A 26,605-nucleotide genomic window follows, 5' to 3' on the forward strand; every position below is an offset into this window, starting at 1 on the left:
TCAAGATAGCAAACGTACATTTTATTCTAAAAGTCATTCATTTCTACACGAGTCAAGATGAGAAGAAAGAGTAAAACCCAGTGATCTCTGCGAGGGCTGTTTCTCTTCACTGATGAACCAGAGCAGACGGGAGGAAAAAAGCCAGATGCCTCCTTGCTTGTTACATTTGTGAAATCAGCAGATCTAAGCAACGTTTGTGAACAAGTATTTTATCACCCTAAAGAAAGATACACGGAGAAATGGTCTTAGCTTCCTTTAAACAACTCAACTCCTGCAAGCATGTGGTAAGAAATTTGTGCTCACATTTTAAACGGCTTTCTCACAGCGAACCTATGAGCACTCAGTTTTTTCGCACAAGTATCCATGACATGATCTCAGTTGTCATAGAAACAAGTCAGCTACCAAAAATTTTCTGCCCAATACAGTGATACAGTTAAGTATTCAGTGCTGGTAGATTAAATTAGTTCACAAAATCCCATTATTTGTGCACCCTTCTTGAAGCAAGGCACTGGATTACTTAGACTTCTTGCCAGATTTTAACAAAAAGCAGTGACGGAAAATGCTAATACACTGCTAAAGAGAAAAATACAGTTGCTTTTTCAGGCAATAAAATTGACAGCTAAAACAACAGGGACCAACTGCACTAAAGCCTCTGCTGTTCTCACCTCTGAGCACATCTGCAGGATCAAGGCCAATACAATTAGTCTAATGGAAATAAACCCAGCGGCCTCAGTTATGAAAAACTCAATGTTTTTCAAAAGTGGTTTTACTTCCTACGTCCGGGAAAGCTGTCTGCTCCGTTCCCCTCTCCCCTTCTTCACGGCTTCACCTACACAGCACCTGCCCATCTCCGACGGCTGCCGTGCCCCAGCCAAACCCACCCCGACAGACCCACCAAGACCTCTGTCCTCAAGATGGCATCAAGGCAAAAATCCCTCCCATTACTCCTTAATTATAGGATATTCTCATTTAGAGGTTTACAAGCTCAGAAGGGTGAAACAAGAGAGAGAAGTTTGGAGGCCATTAACACTAGAAGGAAGAAGCAAACAAGTGTCCAGGCTTGATTTGTACTAAGGTCCCCCAAAAGCACTGTTTTTTTGCAAGTGGGCACAAAGTAGCTGACGTCCTGGTGCTGGTCTAGGCTTAAGTGCTTGAACTTCTTGGGCTGTGAAGTTATCTGCGGGGCAATTAAAGTCACATTTCTCGAGTCCCTCCATCAAGATATCCCACCAAGCTGGCATCTACTGGTGTCTGCTTGATTTGTTGTCTCAAAAAACAAAGGTCAGTTTTCATCTATGTCTATATGGGACTCCCTTCCCCATCCCAAAAAAACATATTCCACTTGAAAGCATGCACAGAAATTCGGGCATGCCTAAAAATGGAGACCGTTAGCAGATAACATCGCCGAAAGCATAAATGTTTCGCATAGTGGCCGAAAAAACTAAGAGAACTCCCATGGCGATCTCATGTTCCCGAAGCCGCCCGCTCTGTTTTGAACCCGAGCAAGCTCAGCTCGCCGGCGAGATGCGATCGGAGGTACGCGCAGTTTGCATTTAGCAGAACGACAGGCTGATACCACAGCCTGACCTCGGTGTCAGCAAACATGATTCACGCAAAGTCGCGTATCCCTGTGATTCACCCGGCACAAGCTAATCCTCTGCCTGGCCCCCAGCCCAGCACCCACTCTGGTGTCTGTTTATTCCAGGAAATCAAGAAGGTAGATGCATCAGGCTCCAAGTCCTTTCGAGAAGCTACTGTACACAAAAGAGCACAAAAATAGGTTGCTGGTTCTGGCATTCCCCCAGAATTTCCTACTGCTAAGAAAGGAACCTGCCTCCCCCTCTGCAACACGTGATGGAGATGTTTTGGAGATGGGCTTCAGTGCTGGGTTCTCCTGGATCTAACTGGCATCCCTCTGCTATCGTGGCATTTACTGAACTAGCAGACTTTGTTGTCCCTGCAGAGACGGACAAACAGGTACAGAAACAAGAAAGCAAAGCTCCTAAGCGCCTCTCGGAATCGGTGCCTGAAAGCAGCTGCCCCAGCGTGGAGCTGCATCTGCACGGCTCTGCACAGACATTTCAATCTGTTGTTATTTGGAAGAGCTGTGAGGGATGAAAGAGAGAACAAACAGCTCTGCAGCAACGGGTACGCTGTTTGCATCGGAAGGTTAGTGCAGGAAAAGTCTATTTTTGTCATCCCAAATGAGAGCTTGCATCACGCCAAGGCCGATGGCTTCTGACCCTCAGTTCCTCTGGTGTTATACGTATTTTTCCAAAACCTAATCACAAATAAATCTTAGCAGTCTATTTAATTTGCTGACTATAAGGTGGTACCACAACCTTGTTCACATTTCTCCACCGATCTCTCCGCTGGAGAGTGTCCAGCAGAGGGCTACGAGGATGGTGAGGGGACTGGAGCATCTCTCCTACGAGGAGAGGCTGAGGGAGCTGGGCTTGTTCAGCCTGGAGAAGAGAAGGCTGAGAGGGGACCTAATTTATGCTTACAAATATCTACAGGGTGGGTGTCAGGAGGATGGGGCCAAACTCTTTCCAGTGGTGCCCAGCGACAGGACAAGGGGCAATGGGCACAAACTGAAGCAGAGGAAGCTCCAGCTGAACCCGAGGAAGAACTTCTTCCCTCTGAGGGTGACGGAGCCCTGGCCCAGGCTGCCCAGGGAGGCTGTGGAGTCTCCGTCTCTGGAGATATTCAAGACCTGCCTGGACAAGGTCCTCTGCCTCCTGCTGTAGGTGACCCTGCTTCAGCATGGGGGTTGGACTGGGTGACCCACAGAGGGCCCTGCCAACCCCAAACATTGTGTGATTCTGTGATTCTGTGATCAGTCCCACTGGCTTTATTTGAACTAATCCAGGAAAGCAGCCATGCAGGACTTGGACCGGTATGTTTAGATGTAACCCTGACGAACCCAAATCAGTAGTTTTCTGAGGTCACAGCTATCGTCATAAACCCACAGATTATCACATGACTTGTTCTAAAGAGAAATCTATGAATCTTCATGGTCCTTTTATAATCCTGGAAAACACAGATCAGAGAAAACTCCAGTGAAGCAGATCACCAGGAGGGACACAGGCTAACACAGACCACATCTTGGGGGAAAACAACTGAGCTACTGACAGGCACAGTAAGAATTTTCTGCCCCAAAGTCCTGCAGATGCGTCCTGGCCAACACAAAGAAAAGTGGCAGCATTCTTTTCTTTCAGAAAGGAAATACGGATTTACTTGGAAACTGCATCTTCACATACGCTGGTTTCCTAAGGGTTTTATCTCCAAGGGTAGCCTACCCCTGGTACACATCACTGCTCATCGAAAGCAGGCAGGAGGGGAAAATGGTTTTCTTGCCACCTAACGTGTGGCACGCGGTTGACAGGGAGTCCTTTGTTTTTCTCCCTGCTGGGAAGAGAAACACAAATGCCTCATCACAGCTTCCCTCTTCTCAGCACCGAGCACCCCTCCATTCACAAGAATCACCCGCCGCGTATCACTGCGAGCACACGGCTTTGGAAGCGCGAGCGGAGACACCAATTGCGTACACAACAGCTCGACTGAGCGCTGAGCAAGAGCCCGGACCTCAACCTGCAACCTGCTCAAAGACAGCAGAATATCCGTCAGGAGCCGCGGATGTGCCACGGGCTCCCGCCGTCACCCTGAGCTACACTGACCTTATTCTGCACAACAAGACGCGATGGGGAGCGAGGCCAGACCGCTGGAGCGGCAAGAGGGAACTCGCTAAGAAGCTCCCAGAGCCGCTAAGACCCAGCAGGAACACTTCAGAAAACAGGTCAGCCATCTGCCTGGAGGTAACGGCCACTTTCAGATACTGCCAAGAGAGACACTCTTCTGTAGCCCTCCAGACCAGTCAGAAATAAATCATCTAGTCATTAAATAAGGATAGGAACCAGAAGCCAGCTCTGAACTATCCAAAGGGTTGAGTAACACAACAGCAGTGTGCGCCTGGGGGGTTTAACCTGAGCATTGAGAGTCTCCGCGCTCACTCCATCATGCACGAGTGCTGCGCACGGCTCCGTGCAGACTGGGGAGGAATGGCGGAGTCATCCAACCCTTAAAATGACAAAATCTTCCCGGGATCAAAATTCTCCGGCATCGCCACAAATGAGCAAGGAAAGAGGCACTTCAACGGAGAGCCTGCGCACTTTGCAAGAAGGAGTGGCAGTCAAGTCCAACACCATCCAAAGGAAATGACGAGCAGCCTGCCACCCTTCCATCAGCTCCAGGGCAGGCCAGAACCTGGCAAAGGTATTAAATTTGACAGCTGGTTAGAATGAGCTCCACTAGAAATGCAATCACTCCAATTTCTCACTGCTGCGATTAGCAATAACAGACAACACTGCACTCCCGTCGGCAGGCACACGTAAAGCTGGGCACCAAACAGCAAGGAAGGCTGAAATGTATTCTCACCTCAGACCTGAGATTGCTACCATCTATCAAGAATAAATGCATCTCACGCTTCAGAAGCAGGCAGCAAACTGATATTTGGTATCCTTCCTAAAATAATAGTAAGAGCTATTAAAAAAATAAGCCTTTGGGGGGGTTCTGGAAGCAGACTTGTACTTCTGCCTCTCTTAATTGTGGATGAAGATGAAGAGAGGCATCACTGCACTGGTTTAGTGAGTCTAGTCCTACAAGAACCTCATCTTGTCATCACAAGCTCCCAACGACCAGGAGGTCTCCTGTGACCTGGGAAGTAACAAGATTTGAAATTGCCTGAACCTTCAGAGCGCCTGCACTGTTATTTCTCTACGTCCTGCACCCTCTCCTAAGCCGAACATCAAAATCAGAGCTGCTGCATCCCTTCCAGCACACACCAGGCAGCCGTTCACACCTACCCTTCACCCTCCCAAGTAGACCTAAGGGTCGAGGGAGGTTCTTCTTCCCCTCTACACTGCCCTAGTGAGGCCCCATCTGGAGTACTCTGTACAGTTCTGGGCTCCCCAGTTCAAGAAAGATGAGGAGCTGCTGGAGAGAGTCCAGTGAAGGGCTGCGAGGATGAGGAGGGGATTGGAGCATCTCTCCTATGAGGAGAGGCTGAGGGAGCTGGGCTTGTTCAGCCTGGAGAAGAGAAGGCTGAGAGGGGACCTAATTTATGCTTACAAATATCTACAGGGTGGGTGTCAGGAGGATGGGGCCAAACTCTTTCCAGTGGTGCCCAGCGACAGGACAAGGGGCAATGGGCACAAACTGAAGCAGAGGAAGCTCCAGCTGAACCCGAGGAAGAACTTCTTCCCTCTGAGGGTGACGGAGCCCTGGCCCAGGCTGCCCAGGGAGGCTGTGGAGTCTCCGTCTCTGGAGATATTCAAGACCTGCCTGGACAAGGTCCTCTGCCTCCTGCTGTAGGTGACCCTGCTTCAGCATGGGGGTTGGACTGGGTGACCCACAGAGGGCCCTGCCAACCCCAAACATTGTGTGATTCTGTGATTCTGTGATCAGTCCCACTGGCTTTATTTGAACTAATCCAGGAAAGCAGCCATGCAGGACTTGGACCGGTATGTTTAGATGTAACCCTGACGAACCCAAATCAGTAGTTTTCTGAGGTCACAGCTATCGTCATAAACCCACAGATTATCACATGACTTGTTCTAAAGAGAAATCTATGAATCTTCATGGTCCTTTTATAATCCTGGAAAACACAGATCAGAGAAAACTCCAGTGAAGCAGATCACCAGGAGGGACACAGGCTAACACAGACCACATCTTGGGGGAAAACAACTGAGCTACTGACAGGCACAGTAAGAATTTTCTGCCCCAAAGTCCTGCAGATGCGTCCTGGCCAACACAAAGAAAAGTGGCAGCATTCTTTTCTTTCAGAAAGGAAATACGGATTTACTTGGAAACTGCATCTTCACATACGCTGGTTTCCTAAGGGTTTTATCTCCAAGGGTGGCCTACCCCTGGTACACATCACTGCTCATCGAAAGCAGGCAGGAGGGGAAAATGGTTTTCTTGCCACCTAACGTGTGGCACGCGGTTGACAGGGAGTCCTTTGTTTTTCTCCCTGCTGGGAAGAGAAACACAAATGCCTCATCACAGCTTCCCTCTTCTCAGCACCGAGCACCCCTCCATTCACAAGAATCACCCGCCGCGTATCACTGCGAGCGCACGGCTTTGGAAGCGCGAGCGGAGACACCGATTGCGTACACAACAGCTCATCTGAGCGCTGAGCAAGAGCCCGGACCTCAACCTGCAACCTGCTCAAAGACAGCAGAATATCCATCAGGAGCCGCGGATGTGCCACGGGCTCCCACCGTCACCCTGAGCTACACTGACCTTATTCTGCACAACAAGACGCGATGGGGAGCGAGGCCAGACCGCTGGAGCGGCAAGAGGGAACTCGCTAAGAAGCTCCCAGAGCCGCTAAGACCCAGCAGGAACACTTCAGAAAACAGGTCAGCCATCTGCCTGGAGGTAACGGCCACTTTCAGATACTGCCAAGAGAGACACTCTTCTGTAGCCCTCCAGACCAGACAGAAATAAATCATCTAGTCATTAAATAAGGATAGGAACCAGAAGCCAGCTCTGAACTATCCAAAGGGTTGAGTAACACAACAGCAGTGTGCGCCTGGGGGGTTTAACCTGAGCATTGAGAGTCTCCGCGCTCACTCCATCATGCACGAGTGCTGCGCACGGCTCCGTGCAGACTGGGGAGGAATGGCGGAGTCATCCAACCCTTAAAATGACAAAATCTTCCCGGGATCAAAATTCTCCGGCATCGCCACAAATGAGCAAGGAAAGAGGCACTTCAACGGAGAGCCTGCGCACTTTGCAAGAAGGAGTAGCAGTCAAGTCCAACACCATCCAAAGGAAATGACGAGCAGCCTGCCACCCTTCCATCAGCTCCAGGGCAGGCCAGAACCTGGCAAAGGTATTAAATTTGACAGCCGGTTAGAATGAGCTCCGTTAGAAATGCAATCACTCCAATTTCTCACTGCCGCAATTAGCAATAACAGACAACACTGCACTCCCGTCGGCAGGCACACGTAAAGCTGGGCACCAAACAGCAAGGAAGGCTGAAATGTATTCTCACCTCAGACCTGAGATTGCTACCATCTATCAAGAATAAATGCATCTCACGCTTCAGAAGCAGGCAGCAAACTGATGTTTGGTATCCTGCCTAAAATAATAGTAAGAGCTATTAAAAAAATAAGCCTTTGGGGGGGTTCTGGAAGCAGACTTGTACTTCTGCCTCTCTTAATTGTGGATGAAGATGAAGAGAGGCATCACTGCACTGGTTTAGTGAGTCTAGTCCTACAAGAACCTCATCTTGTCATCACAAGCTCCCAACGACCAGGAGGTCTCCTGTGACCTGGGAAGTAACAAGATTTGAAATTGCCTGAACCTTCAGAGCGCCTGCACTGTTATTTCTCTACGTCCTGCACCCTCTCCTAAGCTGAACATCAAAATCAGAGCTGCTGCATCCCTTCCAGCACACACCAGGCAGCCGTTCACACCTACCCTTCACCCTCCCAAGTAGACCTAAGGGTCGAGGGAGGTTCTTCTTCCCCTCTACACTGCCCTAGTGAGGCCCCATCTGGAGTACTCTGTACAGTTCTGGGCTCCACACTTCAAGAAAGATGAGGAGCTGCTGGAGAGAGTCCAGTGAAGGGCTGCGAGGATGAGGAGGGGACTGGAGCATCTCTCCTACGAGGAGAGGCTGAGGGAGCTGGGCTTGTTCAGCCTGGAGAAGAGAAGCCTGAGAGGGGACCTTAGAAATGCCTACAAATATCTGCAGGGTGGGTGTCAGGAGGACGGGGCCAGACTCTGTTCAGTGGTGCCCAGCAACAGGACAAGGGGCAACGGGCACAAACTGAAGCAGAGGAAGCTGCAGCTGAACCCGAGGAAGAACTTCTTCCCTCTGAGGGTGCCGGAGCCCTGGCCCAGGCTGCCCAGGGAGGCTGTGGAGTCTCCTTCTCTGGAGATATTCCAGCCCCGCCTGGACGCGGTGCTGTGCAGCCTGCTCTGGGTGACCCTGCTTGGGCAGGGGGTTGGACTGGGTGATGACAGAGGGCCCTGCCAACCCCGACCATCCTGGGATTCTGTGATTGTCAGCACCAGTGTTCAAATACCCGGCACTTACTCAGCTCAGCATCTTCAAAGCGCTTTAGATCACTAGGGAAGTCTTGCAAAATGCCTGGAAGCACAAGAAATCACGTGCCTTGGAAGCCAGATTCTTTCACTTTTTGTACCATGTGATACACATGTAGCCAGACAAAAAGTCACATTGTCAGCCCGCTGCAAAACGGGGCTGGAAAGAACAAGAGTCCTCACCATCGAACCCTTCGTCAGCCCAGAAACATTCCAGCCTTGCACACTTCACGCCTGCTCTTCAAGGCCTCGTCTCAGCGAAGCAAGGCTCCTGCAGTCACCGTCACCCCTGTTCCCATATGGAAGGAGCAGGCCCAGCTGCTGTGGGTGCAACGAGGTGCCGAACGCTGCAGGGACTGCTTCCATTTGCTGTTGCAGCTGCCACCTCTCTTAAAAGGGACGGTATTTTCCAGCGAGACACTGGCTGCCAGCGACAAAGGGATCGGTCGACAAAGCCACAAGCAACCGCAGCGGTGGGATCTGCAGCCCAGGTAAGCCTGCCTCTAAATAGACCCATTTAGGGACCAGGCCATGGGATCTCTGAGCCCCATCCCTGATTTCAGTCAACCACTAGTGCCACGTCCTGGTAAAAGAGGACGGAAAAGGAAAAAACCCTCTGTCCCCACTGTTGAGCCACGCAGAGTCCAAACTGCTACTGAGAAACAAACTTCAAATCCCACTAAACCAGCAGAAGCGTTCAGGAGCTCCGCACGCATCGCGAGACAATTTTCCTTTGCACTTGTCCTGTTCTCTTTGGAAGCTGGAAGAGAAAATGTGACTTACCGGGATGCACATAACACAGGAGAGAAAGCACTAATCTCTGGTTTTAGATAATGAACAACTCTAGAAAGTAAAGGAACGAGTCTAGGAAGACCAAGGGAGAATGGGATCTGTAAGGTAACAAGAAACCAGAGCTTGTTTCAATCATCTCATCTCAGGTAGCTACACACTAACAGCACCAGTTAACAGCATCTAAGTCCTTTGGGCTAAGAAAACGGGTACCAAGCACAAACAAGATCAGGGCAAGCTTCCCTGTTTGTTTACTGGAGAGATCACGGCGAGTTCGCTGATCAGAGTAAACAGATGTTGCCTTGTTCCCTTCGAGACGAAGACTGTGTGTCGCACAACAGTTTTAACAAAAATCAATTTTCAAACGTTCTGCCACAAGGGTCTCAACGGAGGCAGCAGAGTTTCAGCTCTGAGCACTGCCCTGCGCCCGTGGGGAGGAAAACATCAAAGCTGCGACACTGTGCAAGGGTTAGAGGACCAGAAAGTGAAACCAGCCTCTCGCTTTCCCTTATCAAAACAGCAAAGTGGGAACAAGCACAAAACACAACTTTCTGGGTCTAATCTTAAAACCAGCCTCGACGTTTCCGTCTCATTTTAACTCGGTTCTTTTAATATGCTGAGAGCTCTTTTCAGCAGACACGAGGGCTTCTGTCGAATACAATAGGCACTGCTAAACTATTTTTCTTGGCAAGGCCAACTGAATGACAAAGCAGAAACGGGAATCTCCCCTCTCGGCAGCAGTCCCTGCAGGCAACGCACCGGGCAGGATACGGCCACCGATAAACGGGACGCGCAGCAGCAAGCCTGCGTTGGCCTTTACACTGATCTTAGTCCCAAGCTCCGCCGGGTATTTCCCCAGCACTAAAAACACAACGGCTTGGTCTCAGGGGAGGAAAGAAAAATCTGCCGCTGAGGTCTGCCACCACGGAAAGCACAACGCTGCAGGGTTTTACTAATGGCAGGGTTCCTGTTACCAGGTAACCTCCTACCAGCCTTGATTTTCACAGTTTGGGGAAATTCTCTGCCTGCCGTAACTGCTTTCTATCGTTAAGAGACGTTCGGCAGCTCAGAGGAGCTGTTCTTCACTGCCTGGAAACATCTTTTCTTTTCCTTTTTTTCTCTTGCAATTCATTTGAGCTGCTTTGGGATGAGCAGTACGACACAAATGTTCCCTCTCTCTCGTAAGGACCCTTCAAGTCATTGACTCCAAGGTAATATTAGAGGAACCCTTCAGAAGGCTCATTCTGTGCAAAAAGCATACTTGTCTGGAGATGATAAGATTGCTCTCCAAATAGCGGCCCTCTGACCTTCCTTAGGAAGGCATCACAGGCGGCTACAGCAAGGCCGCAGCGTGGCCGAGGGAGTTTGTTTGCATACCGGTTAGTGCCACTCCTCCCAGGCTGCTGAGGGACGCCTTCCAGCTCCCACAAAAGTTCTGGGATATAAAAGTCCCTGAAGATTTTCCGCTGCAAAGTAAACTCCAGCTGAGACAAACGTCTTTATCTAAAGGATAACAGCTTTGCCCTGTGCCCGACGACAATGGAACAGGAGCCATCTTACTGCTCTCTGAATAGAGGTCAGTACGTCTGGACGTCAGGCGGCTCCACGCAAGCTACGAAAAAGGCAGAAGCTTCAGCTCCAGATCAAGGCAACGCATTCTCGACGCGGTCAGCGCTTTCTGGCCCGGTCTCCAATCCCATCAGAACAATAACGCTCCCCCAAACCCGACTGCACAGCTCCTGGCAGGTGTTAAACCGCCACTCAAAACAGGACGAAATGCGACATTTCAATTGCAAAAGACATTTGGCCTGATGATTTCACGCTCCTCGGAACTGCGCACTTCACGCATCAGCAGGGGAAGCATCCACAGGACGTTGCGCAGGGCGAACGGGCGAGGACGGGGCCGCTCTCCAGACACGCGCGTTGAACACCCGCGCAGTGGGGAACCGCTCTCCCCTCCGCTTCTCGCCCTCTGTCACCCCGCACACATTATTCACAAAGTTTTTCTCGACGGCTTATTCCTCTCGGTCCTTCCCTCTTCGGGGAGGCGCGGGAGCGAAGGCGACATGAGTGACAACACGCCTCAGGGCGCGACCGCCAAGCGCGGAGCATCCAACCGGGCTCGGGTTCGGAGCGGGAGAGACGTCGCAGGAAAACAAGAGTCGGGTTTTCTTTCCACGGCTCTTCTTCGGAGAAACGCAACCGTTCAACCTCGTGGAGCTACTGACAGAGCCCACGCACCCGCTGCCGGGACGGGCGCTTACTCAGCGGTGGCTTAGGAGATACTAAAGGGATACTAAGGGAACCCGTGGGGATTTGTAACCCCGACTTGAGCCACCCCAGAAAACCAGTTTACGCCCAGATCTCCGCACTCCTGCCCCAGAAAACCAGTTTACGCCCAGCTCTCCACGCTCCGACAAGGCGGGATCCGGGACCGGCTGTGCCTCCACGGCCAGAGACTCCTCCGGGGCCGGGCTTTGCCCGTTCACGGCCCGGTTTGGGGGGTTTTTGGGGGTTTGGGGGCTGTCAAAGAGGGGTGAGGGCAACTAAACGGAGCGACGGGCCCCGGAGGGGTGCACGGAGGGTCGCGGCAGCGGCTCCGGTGCAGGCGGAGGGTCCCCCCGCGGTCTGCAGGCCGCGCAGCCGGCCCGCCGCAGGCCCCGCGCCCCACTGCCCCCCCCTCCCGCGCCGATCCCCGGCCTGCTCCCCGGTCCGCACCGCCCCGCACCTTCTCCTCGGGGTCCCTCGCCCCGCCGGGCTCCCGGCCGAGCCGCTGCCGCAGCTCGCTCATCCCGGCCCCGCGCCCGCCGCCGCCGCTCCGCCGCCGCCGCGGCTCTGCCGCCACCAGGGGGTGGGAGAGGGGCAGGGCGCCCCCCCCAGCCGCCCAATCGGCGGAGCGGGATGGCCGCGGGGGCGGGGTTTCGCCCAAGCCTGGCTCCTCCCAGGTGTACCCGGATGTGAGCCCGCCGGCGCCATGATGGGTGGGCGCAAGTGCGTAGCTACCGGCGGAGGGGCGGAGGGCGGGAAGCCGCGTCGCGACAGGGGAGCCCGCGTTATCGTCAGGGATTTGTCTTAAAGAGGGGACTGGCGCCGGTTTTCACGCAGGCCCGGGGTTCCTGTCAGGAACCGGAGAGGCGCGCCGAGCTGTCCGTACGGGCAGGCACTTCCCGTGGCTGCAGGGATCAGAGACCCCCCTCCCCCCAGCTCAGCTGGCGCGCGGGGCGAGCGCGGCCCAGCCGGGGCCGCCACCCTCTAGGCCCCGGCGGCCATCGCCGCACAGCGAGGCGGGACGCGGGCTCCCGCCCCGGTGGGGGGAGGAGTGTGCAACTCGCGTGGTGATTGGCTCCCGCCGGACGAGGGGGCAGGATTAAGGGGACGAGCGGCGTCGGGATTGGTCGGAGAGTGGGATGCGCGCTCATTTGAGCGTAGATAGGGTTTCGCCGAGGGAGGGGAGGGCCGCTGGCGATTGGCTGCGACGCGGCGGTGGGCGGGGCGGAGGAGGGTATAAAAGGGGCTCTTGGCGGGTCGCGGGTAGTGGCGCTGCCTGGTTCTGTCGCTGGTGTCGCTCGGTGCTGCCGCCAGGATGTTCGAGGCGCGGCTGGTGCAGGGCTCGGTGCTCAAGCGTGTGCTGGAGGCCCTGAAGGACCTCATCACCGAGGCCTGCTGGGACCTGGGCTCGGGTGGCATCAGCCTGCAGAGCATGGACTCCTCGCACGTCTCCCTGGTGCAGCTCACGCTGCGCTCCGAGGGCTTCGACACCTACCGCTGCGACCGCAACATCGCCATGGGCGTCAACCTCGCCAGGTGCCGGCGGCGGGGCCTCTCCGGGCGCTGGGGTGGGGCGGCGGGCCCGGGCCTGAGGCGCTGTGGGGACCGCGGGCCCCGGGGAGGCGGGAAGAGGGGCCGCGGGGGGGGGGGCAGCTGCCTGTCCCCTGGGGGTCCCCGGGGAGCGGGCCCGGGGGGGGGGGGGCTGTTGGGGACCGTTATGAACCCTTCCCCCATTCTCTTCAGAGCTCTCGCGCCGTTTTTCGCGGCGCGCGCGGGGCCCGCCGGCGGCGCTGACGTCACTGCCGGCGCGCCGTGGCGGGAAAGGCTGAGGTGGGAGCGGGGGGGGGGGGGGGGGAGCAGCAGCCATGGCGCCGGGCTCCGGGGGCCGCGGCCCGGTGGGTGACCCCGCCTCTCGTTCCCCCCCCCATCCCCAGCATGTCCAAAATCCTGAAGTGCGCCGGGAACGAAGACATCATCACCCTGCGCGCGGAAGACAACGCGGACACGCTGGCTCTGGTGTTTGAGGCGCCCAGTGAGTGCTGGGGCTGGGGGCTGGTTTGCTGTTGGGAGGGGTTTGAGGGTCTGGATAACCGTGCGGGTGACGGGGGGAGACAAGTGTGAGGAAATCAGAAATGGGGTGGGGCAGCTGGGGCTTAAACTCTAAAAACAGCCTGGAGATGTAAGCTTAGCAACCTCCATAAATACTTTATTGGCAAAAGAAAGAACTCCTCAGGCCACAAACAGAAGCCCTTAGCAGGTTGCTGTCCTCTTACAACCTATAAAAGTCTGTTTGGGTCGCTTTCAGATTTGTAGCTCTAACTAAACGCGGCAGATCATAATTAAAGTGGAGGAGGGAAAGGGACAAAAGTTAAATTCAGGATGATAACTTCTTGGAAACACTCGGTCAAACTATGCTTTGTTTCTTTAGATCAGGAAAAAGTTTCTGATTATGAGATGAAGCTAATGGACCTGGATGTGGAGCAGCTTGGAATTCCAGTGAGTAATGGCTTGAGTGACAGCTGCGCTGTCTCTTTGATACAGACATTTTCCCATGCTCACATCAGATTTAGAGGCTGAGCTTGGGATGTAACTTCCTTGGAAAGACAAACTCAAGTGTAGTGACTACACCAGGCTTCTTGATAGAAGTTTAATTGTGACACTTCCTTCACAGGAGCAAGAGTATAGCTGTGTAGTGAAAATGCCTTCTGCTGAGTTCGCACGCATCTGCAGGGACCTCAGCCACATCGGCGATGCAGTTGTCATCTCCTGTGCGAAAGATGGTGTGAAATTCTCAGCTAACGGAGAGCTGGGAAATGGAAACATCAAGCTGTCGCAGACCAGTAACGTGGATAAAGAAGAAGAAGCTGTAAGTTAAGCCTTCGTGGTTACTGTGGTGCCTTCAGTGTTGAGGTTCCTACTACTATGACTAATCCTCTGGCCTGCTGGGGGCTAAAGCTGGGTGATGGGGGCATCTGTTTCTCTGGTTTATAGATAAGAGTCAGCAGATCATTGCCAGCTTTAGGCTCTTACTGCTGGGGCCTACAAGCAGTGCTCAGCAGAACAGGGTGGGGAGCAGATGTGGCTGCCTTGGCATGAGGTGTCATGGGCTGTAATGATGAATTATTTGAGAGGCTTGAGGGGGGACTCCTTGCATTTATTGAGGTCTGATCTGGCTGATGGTTTTCTAGGTTACAATAGAGATGAATGAGCCAGTCCAATTGACCTTTGCTCTGAGGTACCTGAACTTTTTTACCAAAGCCACTCCCCTGTCACCTACAGTGACGCTCAGCATGTCTGCGGATGTTCCTCTTGGTGAGTAGAAGCAGCTCTCCCTGAAAATTCTTGTAGAATGCTGCTGTGTTATGAACTCTTGACTGAATGGCTTTTCTGAATCGCAGAACCCCAGCATGGTGGGGGGTTGGCAGGGCCCTCTGGAGCTCACCCAGTCCAACCCCCTGCCAAAGCAGGCTCACCCAGAGCAGGCTGCTCAGGGCTATGTCCAGGCAGGTCTTGAATATCTCCAGAGAAGGAGACTCCACAGCTTCCCTGGGCAGCCTGTTCCAGAGCTCTGTCACCCTCAAAGTCAGGTTCTTCCTCTGGTTCAGCTGGAGCTTCCTCTGCTTCAGTTTGTGCCCGTTGCCCCTTGTCCTGTCGCTGGGCACCACTGGAAAGAGTCTGGCCCCGTCCTCCTGACCCCCACCCTGCAGATATTTAGAGGCATTTCTAAGGTCCCCTCTCAGCCTTCTCTTCTCCAGGCTGAACAAGCCCAGCTCCCTCAGCCTTTCCTTGTAGGAGAGATGCTCCAGTCCCGTCATCTTCGTAGCCCTAAGTTTTTTCTGAAGAACCTTTTGAATGCTGCTTTTTTTTTTCCCCAGTTGTGGAGTACAAGATTGCTGATATGGGACACTTAAAATACTACCTGGCTCCGAAGATCGAAGACCAGCAAGAAGGCTCTTAATTGGAGTAGGACTGAGGAGGAGATCTGGTCAGCGCTTGGGAGAAGGCAACAGACTTGGAGAAGGAAATGGCGGTGTTAGCGATTTCAGTGCGTTGGAGCATCGTATGAGCACTGTTAGGCATGTGGTGTAGATATCTTTGTAAATATTTTTCAACTTACTATTTTGTTATACTGCTGTCATTGAAAATAGGAAGTTTTGTTTTTTCTAGTCTATTCCTGTACTTCCAGTAAGCTCTTAGATGCTGTCTTAAGGTGAAATGTCTTACTCCTTTCAGATTGTGTTGGAGAAGGGGCACAATGTTTGGCTTGAGTAAAGATGCTGTTTCTTAGAGTTTCACCTGTGGACCTGTAGCTGACTAGGGTTGCTGTTCAGTTGTGCCATGAGTTGATCTGACTGTACTTCCATTTATTTTTGAAGCTGGTATTCTAACTGAAACATGGAAAATGGAAATAAAGAATATAATTTCATGGGTTTTATCCTGTTTAAATGTGGATGGATGAGTCGATGCTTTGTCAAACTATGCTAATATACCCTAGATCCTTTCTCAAAGGAACTGCAACAGGCAAGCTTGTGCCTTTGCATTAGAGATACCGGCTTCTGCTGTGATTATTGAGATGTGTTGCAATGGAGGGGTGTGGTTACAGTATGAATAACTAAATGGCCTGTGGTGCTGTGTCCTTGAAGCAGAGGAGGTTTGTGAAACGGGCTTTCCTTAACATGCATTAGCTTTGGCTGGTGCCAGCGGTGCCTGCAGCAGGGGCTGTTCTGTGGCTGTTGCTCAGGGTCTGAGTGTAGGCACGTGCTGCGGTGTAGCTGTGATGGGAGTTCCTTGCTCTGACAGCGAGCTGTGTGAACCCTTCCTGGCTTTGGTTCTGTTTCTGGGTTACTGATGCTAAGCTACTCCTCACAGGCCTGTCTGCGTGTTGTGTTTGTGCGGTGCCTTTGTCCCAGGCCTTACACACCTCTGACCAGAGTAGTGCACTCATCTGTGCCACCAGCAATTCCTCTTAATCGAGGGTATTTGTGGTCATATTTGTTGTTGATGAAGATAAAAGGTTTACAGCATGTTTCACCCTGAAGGTTTGATCATGAAAAACAGGACTTAAAAATTGTTTCAGGCATCTAGTGGAGTTTTTTATTTTGCTTATGGTATTGGTACCCAGCTTGGCATAAATCCTTGCCCTCTGTCTGGAATCCAAGTGACTCCACTTGGTCACGAATGAAGAAACGCCCAAAAACAACTCGGTTGGCTCGATCAGTGCTGCATGGTGAGTAGTACTTGCAGGCTCTGAGGTGCCGTGGGTATACCTGTTTCTTGGGAGGCTCTGTACTTGCCACAAGTCGGCAATACTAAGTATCTTGAGTGTAAACTGCCCGCAGACTTCACACTTGGAAAACCCAACTGGTTTAACAATGTCACAAGGTGGCAGTACTGATGAAGAAACAAATTCTGCTGTGTCAGAATGATGTGGCTACCAGTGTGATGAGAACCTGTCCCCTGCTCAAAACTGGGGGATGGGATTTGTTACCGCCCCTGCCTTTGCTATGTCACTGGTCGTAGCATTGCTTTAGTAGTAGAGATGGTTTAGACTCTGGTTTTCTTCAGCTCCAATACTGAGCTGTCTCTCTTGTCTCAAGAGTACTCTCTTGAACTTAGCTTGCTGATGAATTCAGGACCTTTAAGAAAGTATCTCGAAAGCAATATCTGACCCAGCTGCCCTGAAGTTTTGCAGCAATTGTGGAGCTGTTGCCCTTGGCAGAATTGCCCAGAGCAGTAGTAGTGGACACCTCGGGTAACCAGGAGGCTTCTTTCCCTCCAAATGTGGTGCTTCTCAGGTTGGATTGCTGTTGTGCTGCCCACGAGTACAGCTGGAAGACAGATGCTGCAGCAGAGTCAAAGGTTCCTGGAGTGGAAACAGGGAAGGATTCTGGTTTTCAATGATGTGTGTGAAGCTGGGCTAGCGATTGAAGCAAGTTCCTTTTGGTGCAGCCCCTTGCTGTTGGGGGGGATTGCTGAACTCCTATTTGTGCTGTTCTACTCATAAAAGCATTGTTAGAAATAAGCCAAATGCTTGCAGTGCTTATTTTTACAGCTTAATAACCAAACTGAGTAGCCTCATGTTGTAAGAAACATCCTTTAACATATGCATCTATGCACTTGTGTTTTGACTTGTGTGGTGTCCACTTTCTGGGTAAATCCGTAAAGAAGCTGAATGTTTGCTTTGTCATTGCCCTACCCAAATGCTCAAACTAAGATGTTCCTGTAAAAAAGAAAACCACAACCAAAAAAAAACCGCAAATCCAACAAAGAAAAAGGCTGGGAAGGCTTAGTAAGTGCTGTGTGTGTTACTCCAAGTTTGAGAGTCAGCTTTTGAAGTTTGTGTACTTAGACTTCCTTACAAAGGAGAAAAGAAATCAGAAGGGGGGGGGGGGGGGTAAGAACTCTTTGAAACTTAGAGATTAGGCTTTTCAGGCTCTAAACCCAGTGTGTATTTTGTTAAGGACTGGGAACTGGAACCACAGCAATTCCTGCAGTTTCCTCCGTTGCAGCAGCCGGAGGAAGCGGATCCCCAGCTGCGCTTCATCTGATCTGTTAATCTTGTTCCGGGTGCTAGAAATAATTTTCTGGCTGTAGCTTGTGTGTCTCATACTTTGTGTGTGTGTGACAGTTTAATTATGCCCCGATCTTCCTTTAGAAAATCAGCTTTATTTTAAATCATGTGCTGGGGGGATGTGGGTGAAGGTGCTGTTTCATAAACCATCCCTGAAAGGACAGGTCCCCTCCGGTGGGTCTGGGTGACCAGGACGTGGTCGGCGTCAGCCTGCCGAGGACGCAGGGATTCCAGCTGCCAGTGCGGAGCGTGAGGCTGGAAATAAACCCGGCGGAGCTGAGCCAGCAAGAGGCCTCTGCCATAACCTGGAAGGAAATGACGGCCATCGGCCATAAACTTCCTGGGTTGTTCTGCGGCCGGGGCAGCGCGGAAGAGAAGCGGCAGTGGGAGAGATGGGTTTGGCCAGCAGCGCGAGTAGAAGGTACCAGTCTTTGCGTGGTTTTCTTTGCGTTTCGAGGCTGTGTGAGGCGGGGTGTGCAGCCTGCGCTTCTGCGGGAGCTCACAGAGGCGTTGGGAACTTCCTGTTTAGCAGCAGAGAAACCATTTTGGGGCTGGAGGAGGGGGATCGGCTGTGTGTGTTGTGTTGGATGGGGGGTTTGAGCTCCCGAAAGGGAGAGAAACAACATACCCCTTCCTTCCTTCCTTCGCTCCTGCGCAGAGCAGAAAAATGTATTGCTCTTATTTAGGGGATAAACAGGATTTAACTTGAAGTGCAATGTTTGTGCTTACTGGCAAGCTCTCCTTGGGAGCCTGCGCTCTGCCCTGGAAGCTTTCCTCAGGCAGCGCAGGTCCCGACTGTGTTTAAAACACGCCTGTAGCGTGACAGATTAGAAAACTCGAATTACAAGCGTGATTCACCATTTATGTGCCTCTTAAAGAGTACAGTACAGAGCTTGTGTCTGACGTTGAACCAATGTAGAGCACAAGGAGAGTGAAGCTTAGTGGACTTGACTGTGAGGTCTGAGCGTGGTTTTTTGTGTGTGTTTGTCCTGAACAGCCTCTTCCTTGTTGGTAAGCAAGGTGTTGGAAGGGCGGGTGTGAATTGGAAATAATTCTTAGGAAGCCACTAGGAACAGCCTGGTAACTAATGGGACAGTAGTCAGAAGTCCTGTGGTACTTGAGAGTAAAATGAGGCAGAGTCAGGAATTCTGACATGTTTCAGCTGTGCTGATTTCTTTTGGCTGCTTCTCCTGGTGCACATAGATCTTGGGGGCATGAGCGAGGCTGTGGGGCTGGTGGAGAGCTGTGACCTGAAAGCTGAGGAGGAGAGTGTCACCACCCTGTAGGTGGGCGATATCTCTGTTTCCGATGGGGCTAGAAATGTTTTGTCTGTGCTTGGGTTTTGCTACAAAAAACCCCCAAAAAGTTAAAGGTACAGCTGTGGGGTTTCAAGATCAGAGGGTTTGGGGTTTGTTATAAAAGTCAAATTTCCTGCAGGAGAAACAAACCTCTGATGGCAAGGGAATGTGCCAGCAATTAGCAAGAGGGAGACAAAGGATTTCAGTTCAAGTGGAGGCCAAATATTTTGAGGAGATGCTATTACCGTAGATGCCAAATACCGTTATGGCAAAAGCGTCTTTGTCTCTTTCTGTTGGAACAGTTGGGATACGCACTCTGGTTTTCTTTATTTTGCTCTTTCTCAGCTAATAAATAAAGCTGTCGACGTTGGGAAGTGTGGGAAGCCTGTTTGCTGCCTTGCTTCTGGGAATCGGAGCTTGGAGCTGCAGGGTGTGGGTGAGCAGACACCCAACGCGTGGCTCCTGCTGGGAAGAGTTGCCAGGCCCTGTTAAAGGGCTCTGCAGTGAGTTAGGGGTGTGTTGGATCCAGGCTTCAGCTCCTGAGAAGCTGAGCTCCAAGGCGTGGGAGCAAGCTGGCTCTGCCCCTCTCCCCGGGACTGTCACTGCTGGCAGCAAAACCATGGGGCTTGGCTTCCCGTCGTGGTGAAATTGCAGGGTACGGCTCTGGCGTAGCTAAAGAAAGCTCTCCCCGGAAGGCTACCTCCCTCGCAGATGGACAGAGAAGTGACCTGTGCTTTTTAGCTCCTTGCTGGCTCTTTGGTGACCTCATCCCCCAACTGCTCCGTCCCCTCTGAATCATGACTTGAGCTGGCTCGGGAACGATGGCTCCATTTCATTCTGGGTTCCAGTGGGGGGGTTTGTGCAAAATGGTTCTGTTGCAAAATATCCGGCCGGTTGAAAAACTGCTTTGTTTAGTTCTGGTTTGGGTTTATTTGCTGGTGTCCCTGTTTAGAAGCAGCTGGACCTCAGACATCTCCCTGCTGGAAGTGTCACCTCCTTGAGAAATGAGAGCTGACTTAGTATATTGTATGTTATTCTGGAATTTCTATCTTGTTTTAAATACAAACTCTACCATAGCCTGACTTTGCTTTCAGATATTGGCAAACCCTGTTGCAGCTATATCCATGCTTTTGTATTTTAGGCTTAAATACCAAGATTTGTTAGAAAAGATTGAATTTCTGAAAAAGAACAAAGACGATTTTTGATTAGTACAGGCTTGACACTTTTGGTTCTCTTAAGAAACTTGATCCATGTCGCTCAGACTCTATCATCCAGTTTTATCTAAATTTTTTTTTTTCTGTTGCTATTTTCTTTTCCAGGTTCTAGCTGATGCCCAGGCTTCCTTGTAATGATGCCGTCACGTACAAATCTGTCTGCTGGGATCCCCAGTAGCAAAGTCAAATATTCCAAGCTCTCCAGCACTGATGATGGATATATTGACCTGCAGGTAAAAAGAGGGGAAGAAAACCTCTTTCTGCTGCTGCTCTGACTGTAAACTCCTAGGAAGGGCTGCTGTAGCTTTGCGTGTGCGTGGGAGCCTGCTCTTTAGTTGGTCTCAAGCAGAGCAGCCTCGTCTGCGAAAGGTACAAAGCTGGCTGCAACCACTGCTTCAGCCCTTCTCCTCCAGAAAGCCCATAGAGCTTAACTTGGAAACAAGATTGTTTGTTTGACAGAGTCAGACGTGTTTCTTTGGAGGGAGGTGAAAATCAGAGGACCTGGAAGCAAAGGGTGTAAACGCTGGCTCAGGCAGCGGGGTCTCCATGGGCAGGATTCCTCGATTCCTCGCAGAAGGGCCCACTGCAGAGGCCCCCAGCAGAGCTGCTGTGGCAGTCTGTCCCGTGTTGTCTCCGCTAGCCGTGGGATCTGCATCTCTGCCGTGGCGGGAGGGGAACTGTGCTGAGTGAAGCTGTTTCATGTTTGTTTTTTTTCCATCCAGTTCAAGAAGAGTCCACCAAAAATCCCCTACAAGGCAATTGCGCTGGCTATCGTGCTCTTCATGATCGGGACCTTCCTCATCATCATAGGAGCCCTCCTCTTGGCCGGATACATTAGCAAAGGCGTAAGTAGTTTACACTTGTTGTACGAGTTCTGCCTTGCTTGCCCATTCCTCAAAGCCTGCCATGAACCGTCACGTTCAGCGTAGAAATTCAGAGAGCAAAAGGCCTGTAAGCAAGATGGTAACGTCACCCCTCTGCTGCCTCCCTGGTGTTGGCTCACAGCCCGGTTCCTCTGGCAGCGGAGCCTTCTGATGTCTTCAGTTAGCAAGTCTGGGGCAGGTTCGTAGCTGGATCGGAGATCTGCCGGGGAGGGCTGAGCTCCTCTGTCCTGCCTGGGGGACAGTTTCATTGTCGTGGTACATCCCTGAAGATGTCAGCTTGCTGTCCTGGAAAAACTTCATGCGGGGACCATCACTCTTCTGGTGAAGATCTCTGGTACCTTCTGTAGGAGACACCAGACCGCTGTACGGGACGCAGCACCGCTGTTCTCATCTCCCTGTATCTGTGATCCTCTGAAAGGGGATCTGTTGTTCGTGGCTGGCTCGGTGCTCCTCTATGGCACGCTCCTCCTTTCACCTTGTGCCGTATGGAACTGCTTTACAGTTGGCAGCTGCTGCTTATCAGTGTGGAAACAGCAGCGTTCTGGTTTTATCGGAAGCAGTCCAGGCACAGGCAGGAGAACTCGCACTCAGCTGAGCGTGCAGCAGCCGGCCTGTGGCTGGCAGTTCTGCAACGTGATTAGCGTCAGGAGGAGCCACCCCTCCGAGCCGAAGGAGAAGTTCGGTTGAGGGTTTCCTGTAGCAAGGAGGAGATGTCAGACCAGGGAGAGGAATTAGAGCCCAGCCTGAAGAAAGCCGAGATATTTCCAATTTAAGATGAATTATTCAAGACCCACCTGGACAAGGTCCTCTGCAGCCTACTGTAGGTGACCCTGCTTCGGCAGGAGGGTTGGACTAGATGACCCACAGAGGTCCCTGCCAACCCCGACCATTCTGTGATTCTGTAATTTTTTAGTTTTTGCCTTGAGGATGAATAATTGTGGTAGTTTGCTTGGTGAGACAGGACTTCAGAAAAAGGAAGGGCTCCCCTGGTAAAGATTTCTTCTTACTGCGCTTGCGTGTCTCTCCTCTCTGCCGCAGGGAACGGACCGTGCTATCCCCGTGCTCATCATCGGGATCCTGGTGTTTCTCCCGGGCTTCTACCACCTGCGCATTGCGTACTACGCTTCCAAGGGCTACCGGGGCTATTCCTACGACGATATCCCGGACTTCGATGACTGAACAATGTATTTAATTTCGTTTATAATTAGGTGGGCGGTAAGAGCTGCTAGTTACCCTGGACATCAGAGGGAGGCGTAAGATTGTGGATGAAGTGTATCAGTCACCAGATGCCAGTTCCTGGTTTTGAGGTGTTGCAGGTTTTTCAGCCGGGGGCTGCGGGTTTGACCAAAAAGGTTGCAACATTAGGGGGGAAGAACATGTGGTTTGTTGTATTTTTCCTCTTTTGGTTACATAATGCTGGTTGCTGGTAAGAAGTTCTTCTTGGGCAAGGCAATTCCAACAATTTTCCAAAAACAGATGAGCTGGTTAGAGCAGCAAAGATATTTGTGTTTTCAAACTGTTTTGTAGAGTTTATTTTAGTTTTCAGAGAGGTTGTGGTTATCATTGGGTTTACCTTTGGTGACAAACACCACAGTTGAGGTCTCCTTTTGCTCTCTGTCCATCAGAAATGCTTCCAGTCCACTTGTCCTGTGCTTGTCTGGAGTAATGGAAGTCAGATGTGTGCAAGAGCGGGGAAACTGCACTTGCATGAAATAATTTACACGTAGTGCATTTGCTCCACGACTCCTCTTGTCAGACTGACCAAGCTTCTTCACTCAGCAAACACATTCTTCAGAAGCGAGCTGTTTCCCACGCCACTGTTACTTTTGGCAAAATCCACTTATCCTTTAAAAGGACTGTTGCTGGGTTTTCCTTGTTATTTTAAACCGGATGGATACAGGGAGAAGAATTGGAATCTGGACCAGGACTCGAGTGTCTAAATACCCAAAATCTTGGATTTGACTGAGCATGGATATTGGAGACACTCGAATTCCATCTGTCTGTCTGTATCCTTGGGATCATTTTGTCCTTGTCTAGACAACATGCTGTGCATAACTCCCTAGACCATAGTTTATATTGAATAAACCCCGTTTGTATTGTTTTGCTAGCTTCAGTGATACGTTATTCAGGGAAAACAGATTGGTAGCTCTATTTTATGTCAAGTAAAAACCGTCTGTCTCCTGGAGTGGGGATGAACTCGGTGTCCTGGAGAACGAGTATGTGACAAGTAGTGACACATTAGATGTATTTAATATGAATAAACTTCACTATATTCTGTGTACAAATAGAAGCTTGTCTTTTTCACATCCACAGATCTCGCTGTGCTCGGGAAACTGTTCTGGGCAACCAGATTAAGGCTTTAGCTGAATCTGCTGTTGCCTACTGCTTCCAGTTGCTAATGCAGTCACTGCAATCAGCATTAGGCTTTGCTGAGCCGGCGGCTTTAGAACGGCTCCATCTGCTCTCCAGGACCCTTGGCTGGCTTGGAGGCAGAGCTGGGGGCCTGGGATCACCCTCCAGAGTGCCCGGGGTGCGGCGGGAAAAGGTGCTTCTCCAGAAGGTCAGGATTTGCTTTCTGAGCCTCACACGCACTCCTTATTAAACGTGCCAAGACCCCAGACTTGTAATTGCTTTGTTCCAGGGTCCAAATAGCCAGTTCCTTTTGCTGTGCAGTGTAACATTGTCTGAATATGGCTTCCAGGCTGGCACTGATACTCCAGAACTGTCAGGTGTGCCTCGCATGGACTGAAAACCTTTGAAAGGAAGAGGGGCAATTACCACTGGTAGTGCAGAGCAGGTCCACAGAGATGTTGAGACGAGAACAGTGCTGGATGAACGCCTTGCTCTGAAAGGACTCTTAAAATTGCTTTTTTTCCTCCGCCAGCGTTCTAGATAAAACCAGAAGCCTGAGCCAAGATCTTTTTTTAACCTGCATCTCTTCCCTTGTTTGACTTCATTGGCTTGCGTGTGCCCCGGTGTTGCACTCCGAGGAGTAGCTGATTGAATTCAGGATCTCTCTTTCCATGCACGTTCTCTCCCGCTCTGCTGCGTCACGCTGGCTCTCGCCCGTCTCGCGTTCCTGACGCTGCCGGCCCCTGGGCCGATGGCAGCCCTGCTTCCCAGATGTTGTCACGTACTGCTTGGCAGCAGCTGAAATGTGTCAATTAAGGCTGGGTCTGGCCAGGAGAGTGGCTGCTGACGCAGAACCATGACTCAGCCTCTATTAGGGGATAAGAATGTGGGTTTGTTTGGGTTTTGGGAAAGGGGAGAGGAAGTGGAAGGGAAGTTTAAATGGAAAAAGAAAAGAGGAAGGGAGAAGATGCTTTCAAGTGGGGCTGGTAGGATGCAGAAAGATGGGAAGGCTCGGTGGCTAAGAGGGATAAGAAAATATAGGGGATAGGAGAAGGTGCTGATGTTTCTGGAGGAAAGGCAATTAATTATTTTTTTATTTGACAGAAGCAAAGTCCTCAGGCAGCACAGTGTATAAATAAGAACAGGCCCTGCCCTAATGCTCAGAGGGCTGTCTGTACAAGGCATGGCCACAGGGAAATTGTCCTCTCTGCAGGGATTGTTTTATATCTAATTTTGGAAAAAAGGAGACGCTTCCGGGAAAGACAAAAAGGTATGTTTGCCACTGGAAAAATGTAGATCCAGATGACTTCCTTCTTTGATTAACCTGTTGTGTTCTAAGGATGATTTTCCTCCAGAGTACAAGTCTCTAGGTGTTCAAATCTCTATTAATTGTCTAGCTGCAGTGTAGCTAACAGCCAGGGTTCAAATTTCTCTTGCAAAATAGCACAAGTTAGCATTTATTTCTCATTTTATTGGAAAATCTTACTGCAAACATTTTGTTTCTCTGAGCCTGGTCCTTACCATAGCTCCTCTGGTGTAGGTTTGAGTGTAATCGGTGCTGTCAGCTCTTCTATTTGTTAGAACATTACATAAGGATGAAGCTTTCCTCCCAAATGGGGCTGTTTCAGTGCCTTGGTGCTGATACATTACAACAGGATCTTTTTAATCTTCCCCTCCTGCTGTGCTGTGGACCTGCATGCATGATTTCGCGGCTGGCTTGGCTCCTTGGCTGCCTTGCCCGAACTCTCTGAATGCCTAGTTGTACCCTGCCCTTGAGCCCAGGGGCCAGATGCTGCTGCCAGACCCCACAGCTGACGGCTCTGCTCCTCCTCAGCTCCCTTTCTGTGAAATCGTGGGTGTTGGGGGTTTGGGGAGAACTGACTGACTCGCTGCAGTGAGGAGGGTAATAGGAAAATGCCTGTGAAGAAGTTTCTGGTTCTAGAGCAGGGCTTGAATGACAAATAAGGCACTGGCCGAACGCTGATGAATGAGGATAATACTGAATAGCTATTTTCTTTATTGAGCATCATCCATTCTGGGCACTCGGTAAGGCAGCTGTCTCCAAGGGGAAAAAATAGTCGGCATTTATATAGCTTGACAGGATATTATTATGCACAGAAACTCTGGAGAAAGAACAGGCACTTGGATTTTAGGCTTTTCTCTAGTTTGAGTGTTTGAGTTCACATATCCTCAGTGATGTTCTTCTATTGCTGGTGTATGGTGTATGTATATGATTACATACTTAATTTAATACCATAAAGTTGCTGGAAAGACATTTGGAAATGTAATTCTAGAGTGCTCTGTCCCAGAGAAATTTCCCCCAATGCATTATAAAAGAGAAGACTCATTTTAAGTAAATCTCTTGATTTTTTTAATTTTTTATTTCTTTTTAACCATCTGGAGTGAACAAAGCTAGTTGAAAGTTCCCAAGTATCATCACATCAGAGGAAACTTCCCTTTAGACAAGCTGTTGGAACAATCTAGGTGAGCAAACTGGCGGGGATGAGCAAGGTAGCAGTGGAGACAGTCTTGGGTAGCTGCAGATGTTAACTACGAGCCCTGGGAACTGATGCTAAATCCACAATGGTTCTTTCTCTGCTCCTCATGTGCAATGGCTCCTTGTTAACAGCACATTGTGCTCCCCAAGGCAGAATGCGGCCTGTTCCTCTCCTCTCCAGGAGGCTGCTTACCACTGGTGGTGGTGTACATGCCACCGGCTGAGGGAGGTGGCCACCAGGGGCTCCTGGCTCCAAGATGCCATGTGGAACTGATTTTCCAAGGCTTCCCACAGCCAGTTTTCCTTGAGAAGGGAAGTCAGGCAGCAGACTTGTACCGAGTGCTGACATTCAAGCATAGAGCTAAGGAGTCAAGCTGGTGCACACGCGCTGGCTGAGGGACCTCAGTGGGCTTCCAGGAGAGGCTTCACACCCAGAGATGGTGCTAAAAGCAACACAGCAGTCTCTGCCAACCCAGGCACTGCATAAGGCTGGGGACAGCGAGGGTTTATGGCAAGCATCGTGTCTAGTGCTGCATCTCCAAGCTCATGGCTAATGCCACTTTCTGGAGATCTTGTAGGAGGATGCCTGCCTGAAAGGGGGTCCTGGCGAAAAT

The 26,605-nt window shown here is 51.1% G+C and overlaps 3 protein-coding genes across 5 annotated transcripts in view; 2 read left to right on the plus strand and 1 right to left on the minus strand.

Annotated features, from left to right (window-relative positions):
- CDS2 (CDP-diacylglycerol synthase 2) overlaps nucleotides 1-11,730 on the minus strand; it is a 28,582-nt gene extending 16,852 nt beyond the window's left edge. The window contains exon 1 of the mRNA XM_075444784.1: nucleotides 11,636-11,730. Within this exon, the coding sequence (XP_075300899.1) occupies nucleotides 11,636-11,698 (63 nt within the window). The 5' untranslated portion in view covers nucleotides 11,699-11,730. The remainder of the gene's footprint in view (nucleotides 1-11,635) is intronic.
- A 700-nt stretch (nucleotides 11,731-12,430) lies between these two features.
- PCNA (proliferating cell nuclear antigen) lies at nucleotides 12,431-15,621 on the plus strand. Its single transcript, XM_075444785.1, has 6 exons — nucleotides 12,431-12,711; nucleotides 13,110-13,207; nucleotides 13,604-13,671; nucleotides 13,847-14,041; nucleotides 14,364-14,487; nucleotides 15,051-15,621. The coding sequence occupies exons 1-6, from the start codon at nucleotides 12,491-12,493 to the stop codon at nucleotides 15,131-15,133; spliced, it is 789 nt and encodes a 262-aa protein (XP_075300900.1). The 5' UTR covers nucleotides 12,431-12,490; the 3' UTR covers nucleotides 15,134-15,621.
- A 2,213-nt stretch (nucleotides 15,622-17,834) lies between these two features.
- The window catches only part of TMEM230 (transmembrane protein 230), a 43,173-nt gene continuing 34,402 nt past the window's right edge, over nucleotides 17,835-26,605 (plus strand). The window contains exons 1-5 of one of the 3 annotated variants that reach the window (XM_009936564.2): nucleotides 17,836-18,167; nucleotides 20,364-20,491; nucleotides 20,981-21,103; nucleotides 22,181-22,326; nucleotides 22,768-23,434. In XM_009936564.2, coding sequence (XP_009934866.1) covers nucleotides 20,393-20,491; nucleotides 20,981-21,103; nucleotides 22,181-22,321 — 363 coding nt within the window. In that variant the 5' untranslated portion in view covers nucleotides 17,836-18,167; nucleotides 20,364-20,392 and the 3' untranslated portion in view covers nucleotides 22,322-22,326; nucleotides 22,768-23,434. Of the gene's footprint in view, nucleotides 18,168-20,363; nucleotides 20,492-20,980; nucleotides 21,104-22,180; nucleotides 23,435-26,605 lie in introns of those variants that run through there. The other 2 variants (XM_075444754.1, XM_075444753.1) reach the window with 2 other exon arrangements.

The sequence above is a fragment of the Opisthocomus hoazin genome, chromosome 28, assembly GCF_030867145.1.
Source record: "Opisthocomus hoazin isolate bOpiHoa1 chromosome 28, bOpiHoa1.hap1, whole genome shotgun sequence".
Taxonomy (NCBI): Eukaryota; Metazoa; Chordata; class Aves; order Opisthocomiformes; family Opisthocomidae; genus Opisthocomus; species Opisthocomus hoazin.

Excerpts from the sequence above, each read along its gene's own strand:
- PCNA (XM_075444785.1), top strand. The coding sequence starts at position 12,491 with ATGTTCGAGGCGCGGCTGGTGCAGGGCTCGGTGCTCAAGCGTGTGCTG. Across the intron at positions 12,712-13,109 it reads ATGGGCGTCAACCTCGCCAG|CATGTCCAAAATCCTGAAGT; the intron begins GTGCCGGCGGCG and ends CCCCATCCCCAG. Across the intron at positions 13,672-13,846 it reads TGGAGCAGCTTGGAATTCCA|GAGCAAGAGTATAGCTGTGT; the intron begins GTGAGTAATGGC and ends CTTCCTTCACAG.